Source organism: Sylvia atricapilla, chromosome 1 (assembly GCF_009819655.1).
Source record: "Sylvia atricapilla isolate bSylAtr1 chromosome 1, bSylAtr1.pri, whole genome shotgun sequence".
In the NCBI taxonomy this organism is placed as follows: Eukaryota; Metazoa; Chordata; class Aves; order Passeriformes; family Sylviidae; genus Sylvia; species Sylvia atricapilla.
Genome location: NC_089140.1, coordinates 129,377,828 through 129,397,677, shown reverse-complemented (window position 1 = coordinate 129,397,677; position 19,850 = coordinate 129,377,828). Strand labels below are relative to the sequence as shown.

Below are 19,850 nucleotides of genomic sequence, written 5' to 3'. Positions count from 1 at the left end.
GTACTCCAGGAATTCTCAATTTTTGCCAGCACTTTGCCTTCCAAGCAGCTGCTCATCCCATTCAGAAACTGTGCTCTGTGAAGTGGGAGGGAAATCCTGGAGAAGCGGGGTAGTTTGAGTAACATCTGCTTTGTTTATTCCTCCTTCCAGGAGGGAAAGTGGAGCCTTACCTACTCCAGGGCACCAAGCCTGTAATTGCAGTGCATTTGTGACTCCTGTGCTCTACAGGCCAGTGTACCTGAATGTTGCTACTCTGTCTGATAAAGGGGGTACTCAAACTTCTGTACAGAATGAAGTGAACCAACATGTGTTATTACGGTGTAGACCCTTTATTAGTTCAACTTTTATACAAAGTGTACTTCAAAGTGATACAAAGTGTTACCATTTCTTATACACACTAGAGATTAAGATCTGTTAAGCGCTGGTTTATCCTTGTGCATATAAAGGTAGAAAATGTAAATAGACTGGCAGCGACCCATAATGCTGGAAGACAGTTCAGTGTTTACTCAGTTAATAGAAAGTTGCATAGAATTGTAGGTCTTTATAAAGGCATCTTCTACGTGGTAAAATCTCCCTGACCTACCGTACTCCATCTGACAACAGTACGGGAGAAAGGCAAGGCTAGTACTGCTCCTTGTCAATACTACCCAGCACTTGTAAGGAAAGTGGCTGTAGAGAAGCACCATGCCAGAAACATCCAAGAGGACAGCACATGGAAAACTGCATTTGCAAGGCAACCAGTTTCTATAAATTGTAGGAACTGTTTGCAACTGGGGTCTATTAATACATTACTTCATGCAAACACCTTAGAACATTTCAGATAAAACCACTTTTGAGCAGTCAAAATACATCACAATGGCAGGTATTTTGCTTGACTGTGCAATTCCCTTCCCTTCTGTGCTGACAAGAAACTCTTGTCTATGCAAGTTCCCACATACCTTACTTAACCACTTGCTCTGAGTTTTGTTTCTGAGTCTCCCAGGCTTGGTACTGTGACATTGTGTACCCACCGAACTGTGGATAAAGACTTAATCTCCTTTTAATTCTAATGCCATGTTAACTCCCTGCCACAGGCTGGCAGCTCACACTGGTGAGCTGGCTGGTGGCACATCTCTGCTTTTGGGCTGAGGGAACAGTCACACCACACTTGTTCTCTCTCTTTGCTCTCCCTCTTCCAGCTGCAAAGAGGCAGAAGCAGTAACTCAAAATACAACAATTTGCAGTTACTGGTCCACTTGGAGCAGCAATTCCACTTGTGAGGAAATGGAACTGATTAAGGTGTGATTTAGTATGAGCATAGTAATGCCAGTAATTCTGTGCTGGAATCCTCCTGTAATGCACTTTTAGCAGTGTCTCATATAATACTCAAGTATGATCATGACTAGGGAAGTAGCATTTCCAAGTGAATGTATTTAACTTATGTCAAGTCTAGTACAACATTTGGAGTCTTAGTTTTTGTGAACAGGATTAAGAGACTATTTCAAAGAAAGAAAAAAAAAATCCCTTGCTGCTGCCAACTGCTATTAAGAGCTGCATAATACATGAGACTGGAAAAGCAAGAAGTAGATGAAATACTACCATAATGGGCTATTTAATGTCAGTCTAGTCAATTTTAAAACATGATGATGATGATACTTCAGCAATGGCACCCTCTGAGGGGTTCATTAGCAGAGGAAAATCTGAAATGCAGAACGGAGGAATGGCATAAAGCTTAAAGTCATCAGAGGGACCTGATGCCGTTAGCTACTGTGTGCCTGTTTAAAATGTCTCTGGAAGGTGTTTCTGTGCCACTAAAGAAAACCCGAACTGACAGCCTTTCCCAGCAGCCAGTGGGCCCAAAGAGTTTCCACATTTCCATTCTGGAAGTTTGGATTGTCAGAGCTTGATTACACAGCAGAAAGTCCTTCCTTACCACCTAGGACATGTCTTCTCATGAAGTTTCATGTCCCTCACTTAGGGAAAAGACAGCAGACCAAAGGCTAAGTAAACATTAAATAAACCCTATTTCCAATACTAGGAGGAATTTAGTCATAAATGTGTGGGTGAAGTTTCTAAAGCAAACAAATGCAGAGATCCCATTATGGGGAATGCACAGAGCTAATAACTTGCTTTCTTCTGTGGTCAGGACAGAAAAGATCGAGTTACTGCCCTCTGACTCAGGAAAGATGATCCAGCTCATTGAGTTCTAAAGGATTTTGAAGTAATTTTCTTCTTTACATTAGGCTAAGTAGATAAAGTCACATCACAACCACACAGTTACAGTACACAGAAAAGCACTAACTGTATCTAATAGCACGAAATCTGGTGTTGCCAAAAAGCTTGACAATTGGCGTGAATGCTGCAATAATGTCACGCAGAGCACAGACACTCACAGCTTGCTTGTTTAGAGCACGAGAGTAATAGCATTCTTACTTTCTACCTATTGCTTTGATACACACACTGATGTAAGTGAACTGACCACTGAACATTTAGTGTGAATGAAGGTCTTCCCAAATTATAGCTACTGGTTTACTGTTTCAGACTATTAAATATGGCTGCTTAAGAGATGTGCTATGGCATGAATTGGTGAGATTGCTAGTGTCCCAAATACTCTCAATTACTTTGAATGTCCTTTTTTAGGGAAAAAAAACCCTGCTTTTACAGAACAGCTATTTATGTCAGTTTTTAAATACACAAGACCAGAATATGTGCACATCTGCCTCCGTGGTACTGAGCAGAAAGAAACAGCAAGTTAGAAGCATTTACTAATGCCCAAAATTCAGACAGCTCTGACCACAAATCTTCATAGTGTAGACTATGTGCTAAAGAAGACTGCTGCCTCTCTCTTTGGTTATGCTATTAGCTATAAAAGCATTGCTCTGAGTGACAGCAAGGCATGCACAGTAATGCAGTTGCTTTTCAAACTATAAAATAAACATATTTGAGTTGTTTAACCTGCATACATTTTCCTGATCCTTCAAAACTGATTTAACATATTCTGTAAATGGAAGGCCAGATATCTCTATAGTTAGTACACTGATGAGCTGAGAATATGGCTTGGTTATACCACTGAAAACAACATGAACAGGCTGTGTAAAAAGTTGGGAGAAAGTCTTTGAACAGACTTCTCATGCAGTGCTTACAGATAAATGCCTCCTTGATTTATGGGTCTGTTAAAAAATCGTATTGCAAACTTTGAATCGTAGAATCATCAAGGGTGGAAGAGACCAAGTTCAACTGTCAACCCAGAACTAGCCCAGCAACTCCTAAACCACTAAACCATTGCTCAGATCCTGACAACTCTTCAACACCTCCAGGGATGGTGATCCTATTCCAATGCCTCACCACCCTAACAGTGAAAACTTTCTTTCTAATATCTAATCTGAAACTTCCTGTCTGGGCTTAAGGCCATATCCTCTTGTCCTCTCACTGTAGACACAGAAGTAGAGACCAGTCCCCACCTGGCTAGAGCCTCCTTTCAGGGAGCTGTAGGGAGTGAAAAGGTCTCCCCTGAGCTTCCTCTTCCCTAGACTAAACAAACCCACCTCTTTCAGCTGCTCCTCACAAGCTTTCCATACCTTTCCTTAATTTGTTGCCCTTTGCTGGACACATTTCAATTTCCTTTTTAAAGTGAAGGGCCAAAACTGGACACAGCACTTGAGCTGTGGTCACACCAGTGCCAAATACAGAGGGACAATCACTGCCACACTATTTCTGATACAGGCCAGGATGCTACCGGCCTCCTTGGCAACCTCGGCACACGTTGGCTCATACTAAGCTAGTTGCCAACCAGCACAACCAAGTCCCTTTCTGCCGAAGAGCTCTTGAGCCACTCTGCCCTTGGCACTGCATGGGATTGCTGCAACACAAGTGCAGGAGCCAGCACTTTGACTTACTGAAGCTTGTGCAGTTGCTCTTGGCACATTGATCCAGTCTGTCCAGATCTGTCTGCAGAGCCTTCCTACCCTTGAGCAGATCAATGCTCCCATCCAACTTGGTGTGGTCTGCATCTTACTCAGGATGCACTCAATCCCCATGTCCAGATCATTAATAATGGTGTTAAACAGGACTGGCCCAAATACTGAGCCCTGGGGAACACCATTAGTCACCAGCTGCCAACTGGACTTAGCTCCGTACCCCATGACTCTCTAGGCCTGACAACCAGCCAACTTTTTATCCACTGGAGAGTTCACTCATCCAAGTCCCAAGTAGCCAGTTTTTCTGAGGACACTGTGGAAGATGGTGTGAAACGCTTTACTGAAGTCTCAATAGACAACATCCACAGCCTTTCTTTCATCTTCTCAGCAGCCATTTAGTCATAGGAGATCAGATCAGTCAAGCAGGACCTGCCTTTCCTAAATCTGTGTTGTCTGGGCTCGATCCCTTGGTTGTCCTGCCTATGCCATGTAATCTCTTCCAGAACCTTGGCCAGAGCTGAGGTCAGGCTGACCAGCCTGTAGTGGCCCAGATCATCCTTCCAACCATTCTTGTAGGTGGGTGTTACATGTGCTGCTGGAACTTCTCTAGTCAAGCAGGACTACTGATGATTGAAAGTGTTTTGGCAAATACTTTTGCCAGTTCCGTCATTACTCTGGGGTGGATCCCATCAGGGTCCATAGACCTGTGAGTGTTTAACTGGCAGAGCAGGTCATTAACCATCTTGTCCTGGACTGTGGGGGCTTCACTCATCTTCCCATCAACAACTTCCATCTCGGGGAGCTGGGTATCCTGAGGACAACTGATGCTGATATTGAAGACCAAGGCAAAGAAGGCATTAAGTACCTCTGCCTTTTCCTCAACCCCGTCACTACATCATCCTCTGGATTCAATTAATGGTGGAGACACTCCTTGACCCTCCTTTTGCTGTCAATGTATTTACAGAAACTTTTTTTGTTGTTGTCTTTAACTGTAGTGCCAAAGCAAGTTCCAGTTGGGTTTTGTCCCTTTTAATCTTCTTCCTACATGACCTTGTGACGTCCTTATAGTCCTCCCAAGTTACCTGACCCTAGTTCCAAAGGTGATATATTCTCTTTTTTCCGCTTACTTAAGTTCCAGCTTAAGTTCTTTGTTTAACCATGCCAGTCTTTTTCCCTGACAACTTGTCTTTCTACACAGTCTGTTTCTGAATATTTAACAACTGCTTTTTCACACAGAATTTCACATAATCACTAGGTTGGAAGAGACCTTCAAGAACATTGAGTCCAACCCAGCCCTAACATCTCAACTAAACCATGGCACTGAGTGCCACATCCAGTCTTTTTTTAAACACATCCAGGGATTGTGACTCCACCACCACTCCAGGCAAACTATTTCAATACTGTATCACCCTTTCTGTAAAAACATCCAACCTATATTTCCCTTGGTGCAGCCTAGGACTGTGTCCTCTCTTCTGTCAGTTGCCTGGAGAAAGAGACCAATCCCCACATGACCACAGCCACCTTTCAGGAGGTTGTAGAGAATGGTAAGGTCACCTCTGAGTTTCCTTTTCTCCAGGCTAAAGAACCACAGCTCCCTCAGCCATTCCTCAGAGGGTTTGTGTTCCAAGCCCCTCGCCAGCCTTGCTGCCACCTCTGGACATCCTCAAGGGTCTCAACGTCCTTCCTAAACTGAGGGGCCAGAGCTGGACACAGCACTCGAGGTGTGGCCTCACCAGTGCCCAGGACAGGGGAGGAATGACCTCCCTGCTCCTGCTGGCCACACTGTTCCTGATCCAGGCCAGGATGCCTTGGCCCTCTTGGCCACCTGGGCACACTGCTGGCTCATGTTCAGCTGCTGTCACCAGAACCCCCAGGTCCCTTTCTGCCTGGCACTGTCCAGCCACACCATCCCCAGCCTATAACACTGCAGGGGGGTTATTGTGGCCAAAATGCAGGACTCAGCACTTGGACTTATTTAACTTCATCCTATTGGACTCTGCCCATCAATCCAATCGTTCCAGATCACTTCACAGAGCCCTCCTACCTCCCAAGAGATTGACACATGCTCCCAGCTTAGTGTCATCTGCAGTTTACTAATGGAAGACTCAATATCCTCATCCATGTCATCAATAAAGATGTTGAACAGAGATGGCCCCAGCACAGACCCCTGAGGGACACCACTACTGACTGTCTGCCAGCTGGATGCAGCATCATTCCCCACCACTCTCTGTGCCTGGCCATGCAGCCAGTTCTTAACCCAGCAAAGAGTGCTCCTGTCCAAGCTGTGGGCTGCCATCTCTTAAAGCACCATCCAGCCTTCCTGGACTCCTTTGCCCTCCAGGACTGACTTCCAAGGGACTTGGACAATCAGTGTCCTAAAAAGTCCAAAGTCTGCTCACCAAAGTCCAAGGCAGAAGCCCTGCTGGTGCCCCTCCTTAATTCACCCAGAATAGAAAACCGTAACAATTCATGGTCACTCTGCCTAAGACGGCCACTGACCACCACATCATCCACCAGTCTTTCTTTGCCCACCCCCTCCTCTGTTAGGCTCATTTACTCATTGTGTTAGTTAGAAAGCTGTCTTCCACACATTCCAGAACCCACTAGGCTGCTTCCTCTCTGCTGTATTTCCAGCAGACATCTGATAAGTTGAAGTCCCCCATGAGTACAAAGGCTGGTGACTGTGACGTCAGCTGCTTGTAGAACACCAAGAACATCAGCCTGTTCCTGGCTGGGTGGTCTCTAATGGACTCCCACCATGACACCTGTCCTGCTGACCTTCCCTGTGATCCTTACCCAAAGGCACTCCACCTTGCCATCTTCATCATCAATTTCAACACAATCAAAACACTCCCTATTGTACAGTGCTATCCAACCACCTCTCCTGCTTTGCCTGTCTCTTCCAAAGAGCTTATACCCAGCCATTGCAGCACTGCCATCATGAGAGTCATCCCATCATGTTTCTGTTTCAGTGACAACATCAAAACCTTCCTGCTGAACAGTGGCTTCCAGCTCCTCCTGCTGCTGCCCACACTGCACTGGTGTAGATGCACTTTACCAGGTCAACAGTTTTGCCTGCATCACTGACCTGCCACCCTAGGTTCATCTCTAGTGATCCTCCACTTTCTGAGGTGCATTTGACTGGTATATTTGCCTCAGGGGAGCCAGCGAACGGCTCTTCCAGCCAATCTCTTCCTCAGATGCTCTAACATCCCTGAACCCTCGCACCTCCCCTTTGAGCTGTACTGCTGACAAAGCAGATCACTGATGTACTCGTGCTCACACAGGTGTTGGTTACCCTCTGATGCCAGTGCCAGGCTCTGGCACTCCCTGCAGCCTGCTTGAGCACTAACACAGATGTCTGAAGCCCAAGTGACTGTGCAAATATTCATCTCTTGTGCATATCAAGTAGCTTTAAACCCGTCACAAGAAAATTAAGGATATTCCACTTATTTATATATATTTTAAAGACATTTAAAATACCAAATGGAGTGGTCTTATGCTTAAAAGATCCTGTAGAAATACCTGATACTTTCACATATAAAAGCTTCAAAATTTTAAATAAGAAGTAGATCCATTCCCACAAACTCAAAATTATTCACCCATTGTAGATTATTCTACTACCTCAGGTTTTAGTATTAGTCTCTTAAGTGTGTATCAGCCTGGGAAATGAGAAGAAGCTCTAAAGCAACAGTCAACCTCACCTGAAGCTGTTACATAGCAGAAGAATTACAATTTAAAGTGCTTGCTTTCCACCTTTGAAATGAGACCTTCTACAGACTACAAACAAACAAAATCTTATTAATTTCTATTACTGACTTACTAATTCTACTGTTTACTTTTCTGCAAATTAAGTACATCCCAAATGGTCACATTTGCTTTTTTGTTTGAAACAGAGATACTTAAATGTTTTTTCCTTCCTGGTCTATAATAGTCTGATTTTTTCACTTTAAAAAGCTGTAGCTTTCAGTCTTGAAATATTCCTGTAAGTGATGCAGTAAAGAGAGAATAAACCAAGTCTCTCTGCCTTTTTTATAAAAACATCACCTAAAAATATGTCTTCCAATTGCTATTTTTAATGACCAGTATTCCCTCAGGAAAAAAAACCTCTGTTTGTTTTTATGGCCCAAAGGAAACAGTTGTAATTAAAACTTTAAAAGAAAACAAGTAAATCAGAAATTATATAAAGTTTCCCAATCATTCAAAGAAAGTAGTTTGCCAGAAGCCAGTATTTGAGGAAAATGCTTTTTGAGCTTAGGACTATTTAGATAACTGTAACTTCCCTAGGTTTTCTTTTTACACTCTCCAGTCGTGTCAAAGGACGGAAATTTGACTTTCTGCTTCCCTCTGTAGTGGTTAATCTACAGTCCTTCTGCAGCCCCTTCAGCAGCTCCATTAACTCCCGTTTTTCCAGCTCTGCCTGCTCCAGCTCTTGGCGGTGCTGTCTCTCCGCAGCCATCAGAGACCGCACATCTGACATCATTCGTGACATCTGACTCTGAAATGCAAATACACATTTACTGCAAGAAACAAACCCTCCTCTAATGGTGGTGCAAGGAAGTCGAGCTGGCCATGCATGTAGGGCGATGGAGTCTTAGGAATGAAAAACACCAAAATAGTATTTTGATAGCGCAACAAATGTAAGCAATTTGAGACACAATCCAGCATTCACCTTCTGGGATGGTCTTGTTCTAAAGATTCTAATATGTTTTTAAAAAAATATTTTGTTTTCATATTTTGCTTCTTACAAAGCATGGTAAGAAACAGCCAATTTACCCACTTGTTGCTTTTATTTTCTATTTAAAGAATCCAAACAAAATATGGTTGTGGTTTTGTTCAAGATACATTCTGCAAGGATTTAACATCAAATCCAGTAAAAATAAAAATGTAAGCTGTGAAGTTTTAAGAAACTTTATAAAGCTTTTAAAAACTACTGCTTTAGAAATCATTGGTCTGTGATAAAATAAACCCAGTATGAATAAAAGGATTAAGACAGCCTTGCTTGTTACTTGATGAAGTTTACAGTAAACCTTTCCAACCTTCTGACCACAGTGCAAATACCACTGCTGGCAGTAGAGCTCTGTATCAGCTCTGGACTAAGCCACTTTGGATAGCAATTATAAATGGAGCTGGATGTTTAATTACATCCAGTTTGTGTTGTATATTCTACATTTAGACACTGAAATCAGTTTCAGATTGATCTGCTGACAATGGTATGAACACACAGAACACAGATGGAGTATCCAGGTGAGCTCCAGTGGTCCTGAAGCAGATAAACTACAGGAATACAGCATCCAGCCTGCTTCTCCACAGAGCTAACCTGGTAAAGCTCTGATGGTTTTGCTTCCCATACTTAATGCCATCTTCCTCTGTACAAGACTTTATTTACAAAATAAGAAACTGCTACTGAGAAAAGCAAAAAGCTAGACTGTTAAGAGGAAAAAAAAAAAAAAAAAGATTGTATTTACCTTCAGCTCTTCAATTTCATTTTGCAGAATACTCTCTTTTTGGACCATATGCCTTCTCTGTGAATCTAACCTTGACTCCATCTCATGTTTTGCCTCCTCCACTCTGCAGATCATTTCTGACCTAAAAAGTTTATTTCTCCTTGTTAAGTCTTGTAAGCAGAGAAAAGAATGATCTTCAAAATCCAGAAAGCCTTCTTGCAGCCAAACAGACTGAACTGAATCCCATCAAGCTCTACAGGATGCCCCTGTAGAGGCATGATTTATTAATTAAAAAAAAAACCAAAACCAGTAACTGGCATAAAGAAGTGCATTGTGCCCAGGGGCACTAAAGTGCCCATGAGGAGCCTATAGAGGGACAATCAGATCATATTCCTCAAGTAATTCCATGAACTCAGGGTGTATTTATGACTTGAAGTGATTTTCTGCTGTTTGCCTACAGTATGTGCCTGCCAAGTGTTATGAAATAGAGGTAGCCAAGATAAAAAGTCTGAATCCTATAGTACTGCTAAACACGTCTGAGTGCGTGGACATGGTAGGCACTTACAGACATGGTTTAATGCTGGGCCTGGCAGTGCTGGATTAACTGCTGGAATCGATCTTAAAGCTCTTTTCCAATTTCAGCGATTCCATGGTTCTGCGCAATCTTGTCCACTTTTATCGTGGACACTACGTGACAGTATGCAGTAAACTCTTAAAACCTAGTCACTCACACAGCTCCACAGCCAAAACCAGATGGCACTACATTAACCTCTTGAGTTGAAAAACCAGCTAGCAGAATCCCTTGTGTCTCAACACATTTGAACCATATTTGAGCCTGACTTCACAGCAGTGTTCAAAAGCGCAACACTTAGGAGCTGAAACATACAAATGGGAAGGAGCATGAGGGAGGGAAAAAAAAAGTCCAACTGGGAAAAAATGAAAAGGGAAAGCTACAGAAACATGTAAGAGGAAAATAAGGATGCTGGTAAGTCATATTCGCTGACTTTTAATCTACCAGGACTTAAAAAAAATCAAAATTAGACCTTTAGTGGCTGAATCTATCTGTACCCGCCAAAATAATTACAGATTTTTATCTTCTTGATCTGTAAAATCGTATCTAAGTACCATTATTAAATAATGTGACTTTGTGTCTATAACAGGCCAATGGAAAAACTAAACTACCAACTTCAGTTTTATTAGGTTTTTTGTCATTTTAAATAGTAAGCTCGCAGTTCTGTTCAACTGCATGCAATGGTATTTTTAAGATTTATAGTAAATTGGAAAAAAACCCCCAACAACAAAAGAATCAAACAGGAAGAATTTAAAGTCTATGCTGACACATAATAAAATTCTGGCTCATTAGCATCACGTGATTAATGGACCATTTAACACATACCAGAATCCAGTGCTAGTATTTCAAAGTGCTTCATGCAGTGACAAAGCCCAGCCCAACACAGAGAGGAGAGAAACAGAAGGTTTGTACCGAAGCAGCTCCAGCTCTGTTCTCAGCTCTGCCACACAGTTGTGCTGCGTGTCCTCGGCGCTGAGGATGGTGTAGCCACAGCCATTGGGGCACTCCCGGCTCCGGTACTCGCACACCGCCAGGTGCCCGTCCAAGTTCCGCCGCTCAACCTGCACGGTGCAGCCTGAGCAAGGGACAGCAAGGCAGGACAGCCACTGACAACAACAGCATTTTGGGTCATTCCGAACAAAAACACTCCAGAAAGGAAGCTGAGGAAAGTGGTTTGTTTAGGATATGAAGTATGACAGTTACACATACGTAGCTGCTACTACAGTGCTGTTGAAAGGTCTTACTAAGACACTTATCCATTAACTGAAAATTCTGAAAGGCTGGAAGGAGGTATTTCCTGTAAAGTCTTCTACTACTGGTTTGGCATTAAATCAACTTCAGTAATGACAACCCTGATGCCAAGCTAAGACACCAGAAGCTTGCCTGTGCTACCATCATAGATTGCAATGACTGGAATTGATAAAGAATACACACGTGTAAAAAAATATTATGAAATCAAACCAAGGGAAAATCCAAAGATGTAATAAAGAGAGAGGTGGGTGAGATGGAATGTAAACTTTTTTTCCAGACAATTTGTTGATCTTGTCCATAATGTACTAGACCATAATGTAATAGACCAAGTTAAAACATTTATTTTTGAACATTTTATGAACTCATATAAAGATAGAAATATTTCCACAGAAATTCTAGGATACATCCTTTGCAGTTCTGCAGTGATTAAAAGTAAAATGTGAAGAATCAAAAATAAGCACTATATAAATTATTGCTGCATTTAACACTCTAAACTCGAAGTTTGTAGTCTTAACTTATGAAGCCAGACTTAGGAAGTTTGTGGTTTAATCTCTGAGGCTCGCTTTGTTGATACTCTCTTCAAATTAAATACACATTTGCATTTAATTTGAAGAGAATATCAACTTTTAGGAAATTGAAACAATGGAGTATTGAAACTTCCAAACAAATCACGCCAGAAAATGACACATGAGCTCTCTAGAACCGTTTTACTAATAAATATAATGATTTGTAATTGAGGTACTCAAAATACACTCCATGTATTCTTGGGAAAGAGTTCAAGACATGTGAGAGCCTTCACATGCCAAACATCAGACACCCAGTGTGGTATAAAAACAAAAATTTGTACAACATTGTAAAATACATGAACCTGTAAAGCACTACTGTTTCTGCAGGAAGCAGAACAAGTGAATCAAGCATCTGCAGAAGTCATTTACTTCTGAGTGAAATTTTAACTTCCAGCAGAGCAATTCTATTACCTTAATCATCTCATAATTAATTACAATGGCAGACTCAACTACATCCTTAATATCATTAATTAAAAATTAATTTTATCTAGGAACTTACAACATTTTAAATGAAATCAACTGGGAAATTTTAACAGTATGTTCCTTTTTAGAGGCATGTTTCTTTCTCAGGAGGTATAGCCTTGTTTTAAATAAGAGCCTCAAGATGAACATTCTAACCAGAATTCAGCTTAGAACAATTCTTATTTACAAGATACCTTTTTGTTAAAACCATGTCACAGAGTTGGCAGCTGCACATGCACTAGGCAAGTAGGTGTTTTATAAATGCATTGTGACCACTAAGTCCTCTGCAGGGGCTACTGCATTCATTCAGACATCAGAACGCACAGGCAGAATTGGAAAACAAACTCATAACTTGACAGAAAGCAAAACTAAAGCACTACTACATTTTCATACATTTTAAGTTCATCACATTCATTTTGGTTAGTTTTTGGTTAAGAAACAGCTGCTAATCATCACGACTGCCATAAAATGCTACTATATTTTATTCAAAAACACTGCTGTATAGAGCAGATCTTGCCAAAGCTTTGAATTTCTGTTAGAAAGTAAGGGCCTTTATTATAGTTCTGTTGATGGGAAGATGACAAATATAAAAGATTCAACTTATCTGAATGTTACTCACCAGCATTGGAGCAAGGTATCTGACTGTACTCACACTCCCTCTCATGCCTGTCTATAGACTCCAGAGAACAAACCATTTCACAGCCATACTCTCTGTTTCTGCAATGTAGCTGAAGACGGTTTAAATCATTTTTCATATATCTACATGCAAAGAAAAGAATTTGTTCTTAAATCTGGGAACATTATTGGAAAATTTGTGTTTTCAACTTTTGGGAAAAAAAAGCAAGATTCTAATCTCCATTGGGAAAAATTGTAACTAGCTTTATTTCTTTAAGAATTCAAGTGACTGTATCAGTAAGAAACAGCTTAAAATAAACAATGTTAATGGAAAATTCAGTCTCCAAATTTAAATGTGCAAATGAAATCCTTATTTTTGAATAATTTTTAATTGTGATCTTTCATTGGCACAGCAGATATTATCAATAACAAACATCAAGGCTACTCATTTGCCATTTAAGTTCTATGTTTTCAAACATGCCAGACTAAAGGACTACAGTGAGTATGGACAAAGCAATCTAAAAATTAAACTCTAGTGCTCTGTCTATGCTATAGTTAACTTCCAAAATGTAAAATCTCATTAATGAAAAATTACATTGTGAGTATAACAAAGTTTAATTTACTGGAGCTGGAGACTTTAAATACATAACTGTTAGTCCGAGCAAGAGTAGATGCAGATGTTAAACAGCATCTGCTGTTGAAACTGTTTTGTGCTGACACTAGCAGGAATTAACAGTTTAAAATACAATAGTTTGTTTGGAAAGGACCAACAACAACCATACGGTCCGACTGCCTGACCAGTTATAGAAGGCACTAGTGAAAACAGCCTGCTTGACATGACAAGGTGGTTCACAATAGATATTCCTATGTCTAAAGATCTTGAAAAAGAATTTGAAGGTCAGAAATTGGATTCATATCTCCAGGAATTGTTATTTACAAACCTCACGACAGCATCTAGCTAAGATTGAAAAGAAAAGAGAATAGACTGTGTAGAGACTGTCATCAAGAGTTGCTTTGCTTGCTTTCTCTAAAATAAAGTTTGGAAAAGTTTTGATGCCGTAAAGGACATTCAGAATAATATCCAGACAGGTATCTAAAATCAGCATTCAAGATATAAAAAGGTGGAGAACAAACTAAATGTTCTTTCAGTTTTGAAATCCTAACATCCTAAAAGTTAGTTAAAATAAATAGAAAATGCTAATGCTTTCATGCAAGTAGTTGGTGTCTGCCACAGGCATACTGGATAAAGACAGCCGGAGCGACAGTATTGACAGGAGATGAAGCTGTGCAAACAAAACTGAGAAATCCTAAATTCATGTAATTTCAACACACAGCAAGATTACTGGATACCTGTAGAGAGGTCGTAGCAAGGACACATCAATCACTTGTCTGTCTTCAGGGCAGTTACTGTGATGAACGAGCCACCCATGGATACAGGCAGTGCAGAAGGCGTGCTCACAGGGAGCCTGCAGTGGATCCTCTAACACATCTCGGCAGATGGAGCACAACAGCCCTTCATTAACATAGCCCACGAAGCGCTCAATATCATAACCCATGTTCTCCACACCTTCAACCTATTCAAAAGCCCCAAACACACAGAAATAAAACAAACTTGGTGCTGGACCTGTATAAGTAGATCCACAAAGAGGCCAAAAAAAGTCTAAAAACATGGAGACTTAAATGTGAATAAAGAAGTGAATATGTGAATGCAAAAAAGCACACACTTTGGAGACTTTCAGATTTTAGTGGGAACTGGAGAATTGTACCGCTGGATGCCAGAATTGCAATTTTCCATCAAGGTATTCCGAACTCTGAAAGCAAAGACTTTGGCACAGCTGAGCCATGCTTCTCCTGAATGCTGTTATTGAACTTAATCGTAGCAGCCACTGTGAAACATGCAGTTTCTACTTACATGAATTCTATGTGAAGCCAAAACATCACAGAAGTTTAAATACAAATGTTAACTTTCCATTTTAATGCCTTTCATGTAATGCCTAGAAAACTTACAAAACTGTGTTCTTACTGACAATAGCTGTGGCACTTTCAGGTAGCAGATCCTGAATTTATGAACTGCACATCACTTAAGATGTTGCTTTCATACTGAAAAGAAGATTCTCTACTCACTGTAGACCTCCATTTCAGAGGGAACAGCATGAAATCTCAACATGCCTAAAGACATACTTAATATTCAGGAAGTAAAAGAAGCCAATACTGCAGCTAACCCTGAAATCATGAAGAGCTTTTCTTTTCCTACATGATCTATTTTATAAAACTGAGAAGCTTTTGAATGGATTTGAAAGCTTTGTGAAGAAGAACTAATGGGCAGTCTGCCTTTGTCTAAATCCTATCATGAAAAACCTTGTGGAATTAGTAAGACTCCACAGAATTCCCTTAGAAGAATAAGTTTTAGGCTCCACATTGCTCCTTGACATACAAAGTTACTTTTGTAAACCCACTGAGACTCCTGAAAGATTTTCATTAGTTGTGAGGTTTTCTAAATAAAAAAGGAATAGAAAATCTTACCTTTGTAGATTTTACTACATATATGTGTAGCTTGCCCAAATACTTCAGAAACAGTTTTCTGATTAGTAAGGCATGTAATACTTCCTTCAGTTTATCTTCACTGCTTTATTATGCCTATGAGAAAAATTAGAAAGAGTGAGGCTCAGTAGTGTTTCCTAAGTTACTGAGTCCTATGTCTAACAAGCCAGCTATTGAATAGACGCTGTCCTAAGAGCACATTAAAACCAACTTTTCCAAAGCAAGCCACTGAAAACCTACAATTCAACATAGGAGAACTGACTAGATTAGAGTGAAAATAATCAGTTGCTGTTTCAGTTACTACTGATGCAGATATTTATCACAAAACTGAACATCCTGCTGATGATCAATTCTGAAGCCTTTTTTTTTTTTTTTTTGTAAGACTGAAGATAACAGAATTCAGTATTATTGAAAAGTAGCAACAGAAATCTGGTAAAATTATATTCCTCAAAAAGATTGAAGTTCCTTATCTACCTGTTCTTATCCAGTCATGACAGGCAGTTCATTTCTAAAACAAAACTATTACAGTCAAGTTTGTTGCATTAGCAAATATCACTGCTGTGATATGTAGCATAACTAGGGTTGCTCACTTAAAACATCATAAAAGATGTCATTACTTAAATCCCTTAAGTTATGCTGGAGGATTTAAACAGCACATGTAGTTTTGAAAGTATGAAATGTAAGCCTAACACTTTGATTGGGTTTGGTGGAACCTGCTCTAAAAGCAGAGGATTCTGCTTTTAGAAAACTTTCAAAGACAGATAAGAGACCAAAACTAAGCACTTTTACTGTCCTTGAGTTTCTGTTCTGGAATTGTGGATGCTGTGAGCTACATTTTGCACAAACACTGGTAGTCCCTGAGGACCAAGTTTTCAAGACACTCTTCAGCATATTTTAGCAAGTTTGAAGACTAACAGAATGCAGCAGAGAGTATTTTTATCAAATGGAGAACAAAAACTTTATTTGTCCTTAACAGAGAAATGAAGTGCAACAGCAACAACAATATATATATTATATACATATTCCTCTGTATATGAACATATATGGATGCATAAGGCTCCAGCCAAACTGGAGTTCAAATGAAGAGTGGATGGGAACTTTGAGGCAAAAAATACAATCAAGGGGGATTCTTCAACACATTTTCAAGACTCATGCTGGAGCAGCACAACATGGCACTGGAACCCTTGTGGCCATGGATCTGAGACCTATGACAACAGCTGTTACTGACATCCCAGACTTTCTCCAGTAGAAGTTTCCTGACCTGAAAAACCAGAGATGGTTTATTTTGTCAACTTCAAGAGATGGACCTTAGTCGAGAGAAAAGCAGAGGGAGAGCATCTGACGAATGTCATGCACTTTAGCAGCACAGATCACCTTACCCAGTATCTTCACCACAAAATGAGATAATTTTCAGCTTCTGCTTATCCCCAGAAACTTCTCTCTTCTCCATTTGGCCTCAAAACTTATTTTCCCAATTCTACTACAATTCACTAACACTCCTTTTTTAATTGCACCTAGAAATTACATTACTTTGTTGAGAGTTGTCAGTTGCTTAGCTCAAGCAAGTAACTTCTAAATAGAATAAGTCACTTAGAATTATAATACTGTGTGATTTAGAATGCTGTTTGCTTATATCTACCTGGTTAGCATATGTAGCTTGGATTGCTGGAAGCCTTAGGCCGAAAGCAGTGGACTTTTGCCTAGACATGCTTTTGGCTGGAACTGAGTTAATTTCCTTAGCAATTTTCCCAGTAGCTGCTGCAGAGCTGTGTTTTGCCTTTAGAATGAGAAGAATGTTGCCAACACACCAATGTTTTAGTTGTTGCTAAGTTATGTTTATCCGAAGTCTAGGACTTTATTTTAGTTTCCTATGCTCTACCGGGGAGCAGGTACACAAGTAGCACAAACCAGAAGATAAGGAGCTCATGATCATCAGCAGAAGCTGCAATCAAGAACAGTTAATAACTTTCCTGCATGGACATAGAGAGAGAATTCAATAAGCTGTTAGAAGACCCCCAGACCAAAAATCATCGCTGGACTAAAAGGGCTGTGTGAGGAGTATGGAGGGGACGGTGCATAAATTGCCAGGGTATCATTGTGCAGGGATTTCTTTGGGAAAGCAAGCACATAAACTATGACATGCTATTTGCTTTCTATTTTTTCACGTTTTATTTTTCCCTGCAGTCCTGGACAAGCAAAAATCTCCTCCAGGCTTCACAGGTATCAAGCAATTCAAGCAATTTTTTCAACAGCTGTCATCCCATGCTGTTTGCCAGGCAGATGCACATCCAAAACCAGCCTTGAGTTGTGGGCTTCACTGCTCTCAGAGATTTGTTGTGGTTCTGATAACAGGGAGAATACACGTGGGATGTAGTTCCCAACAACATCATCACGTAGGTTGCTAAATGTCTGGCACTAATCAAACCTATTCCACTGTGAAAGTCAGGACACTGAAATTAAAATAGTGACCTTAATTTTGTAATGTGCAGTAGCTTCTGATTTTTCAAAAATGCTTCTTTTCCATGTGACAAAACAAAGCATAACTTTTGAAGGGCTGGAGCGAACCACGACAGAACTACAGATGTGCGTGGCTAAAACAGCATTTTCAGAAACACTGGAGTAACAGAGTCCTACACGGGGCCCAGGGACGAGGTGACACTGAGATATGACATTTCTTTAGCCTTTAATTTCACAAAGACAAACTGTGCTTTAAATCCTGCTACACAGAAGCACTATTTTAGTGTGTTTTTTGCACTCTGACACTGTAAGCCACTTCAATCTGTCCAAAAGGGCAGATTCACCCCTTCAATGATGACTGTACAAGTGGTTTCTCAGGAACCTGATGCACCTCTCTTGGTGACCGACCTATTTTAAGACTGAATTGGGAAAAAAATAAAATTAACTTTGGCAGTTTTCTTACAGTAGCCCAAGCCTATCTATCCACAGATGAACGTAATCCTCACCTCCCTCCACCTCCTCCTTTGAATCAGCGAGAACATTTAATTTGCCCCTTTCCTGAACTGGCTCATGCAAATCACCATACAGACCATTATGCCCTGATTTGATTTGTTAGGCTAGAATTTGTTGTAAGTGGCTCAGCAAAAGCTTTAGGGACTGTGTAAGCAGGGCATGACCAGCAATAAGAAACTGCAGCCAAGGCAGAAAGGGAAGAAAGACAGAGAGGATGGCACAGAGCTACTCCATCAGCTCAGCTCCCCAGACTGGTACACTGGGGAACCTGATGAACATTTGTGTACGAGAAAAGGAACAGAGGAGGGTAAGAATAAATCAACAGCAACACTACCTTACACTGATGCAAACAACCGATTAAAAAAAACCCCAAAAACTTATGTAAACAATGCGAGACAATTTAAGGCCTCTACCAGAAGCTATATAACTACTATAGATATGTATTTTGACAAAGAACATTTTTGTACAACCCTTGCTGTCTCCTGCAAAACCTACTCAGAACAGTGCCATCCACAATCTGCCTTGCACAGACCAGAGCCCAGAGAAAGGCAAGGCAGCTGGTGAAGGGTCTGGAGCACAAGTCCTATGAGGAGCGGCTTAAGGAGCTGGGGGTGTTTAGCCTGGAGAAAAAGAGGCTCAGAGGGGACCTTATGGATCCACCTGAAAGGAGTCTGTAGCCAGGTGACGACTGGTCTCTTCTCCCAGGCGACCAGTGACAGGATGAGAGGACATCGCCTCAAGCTGTGCCGGAGATTAGGTTTCAGGCTGGACAGCAGGAATAATTTCCTCACAGAAAGGGTGGTCAGCCCTTCGAAGGGGCTTGATGATCTCAGAGGTCTTTTCCAACCTAATTAATTCTATGACCACCTTCGAGGCCGTGCAGGGCCGGCTCTGCCACCCCGAGCCAAGGCCAGGGTCAGAGGAGCTCTCTCTCTCCCCTCGGAGCTGTAGGAGGGAGAATTTTGTACAGCTAACAGGGGAAAGGCCCCGGGATACGGCCTGGAAAGGTGCTTCAGGGAGGGACAACGATCCAGGACACAGAGCACAAAGAGCTGGCCCGGAAACATCTGGAGAAGCGACCCGACACCAAGAAACAGCACCTGCGTGGCCTCGCGGAGCGACAAACACCCTTACAGGCAGCTGCACACACCCGGCTTCCTTCCCCGCACGCCGGCGATACCGCCGCCGGCCCGGCACAGGGCCCTGACAAACGCTGAGCACAAACCTCGCGCAGCATCTCCCACCCTGGGACCGGGACCGGGACCGGCCCCGCTGCCCCCGCTCGCCGCTCGCCCCCGACCGCTCGGAGCCGCAGCCCCTCTCACTCACCCCGCCCGCCGCTGCTCGCTGTCGCGCAGACGAGGTTTCCTTTACGGCCTCTCTCGCTTGACGGCGGCGCGGCGGGCAGCCGCTCCGCCATGCTGTGCGTGGCGCGGGCGCCGCGGTCCGGCACTGCGCACGCGCGTGGCAGCTCCCCCGAGGGCGGGAAGGGCCGGGCCAGGGCCCCTCCCAGCGGCACGGCCCCAGCGCA

The 19,850-nt window shown here is 41.8% G+C and overlaps 1 protein-coding gene across 2 annotated transcripts; it reads right to left on the bottom strand.

The window, feature by feature from the left end:
* Positions 1-310: 310 nt before the first annotated feature.
* On the bottom strand, positions 311-19,778 carry LOC136370240 (RING finger protein 151-like). 2 transcript variants are annotated; one of them, XM_066333564.1, is made up of 7 exons: positions 19,649-19,778; positions 15,332-15,445; positions 14,159-14,382; positions 12,813-12,952; positions 10,827-10,989; positions 9,365-9,485; positions 311-8,394 (listed from the first exon to the last, which is right to left on the bottom strand). In XM_066333564.1, the coding sequence occupies exons 3-7, from the start codon at positions 14,362-14,364 to the stop codon at positions 8,161-8,163; spliced, it is 864 nt and encodes a 287-aa protein (XP_066189661.1). In that variant the 5' UTR covers positions 14,365-14,382; positions 15,332-15,445; positions 19,649-19,778; the 3' UTR covers positions 311-8,160. The 2 variants fall into 2 exon arrangements, with proteins under 2 accessions (XP_066189661.1, XP_066189670.1); XM_066333573.1 differs by lacking the exon at positions 19,649-19,778 and adding an exon at positions 16,729-17,081.
* Positions 19,779-19,850: the final 72 nt, after the last annotated feature.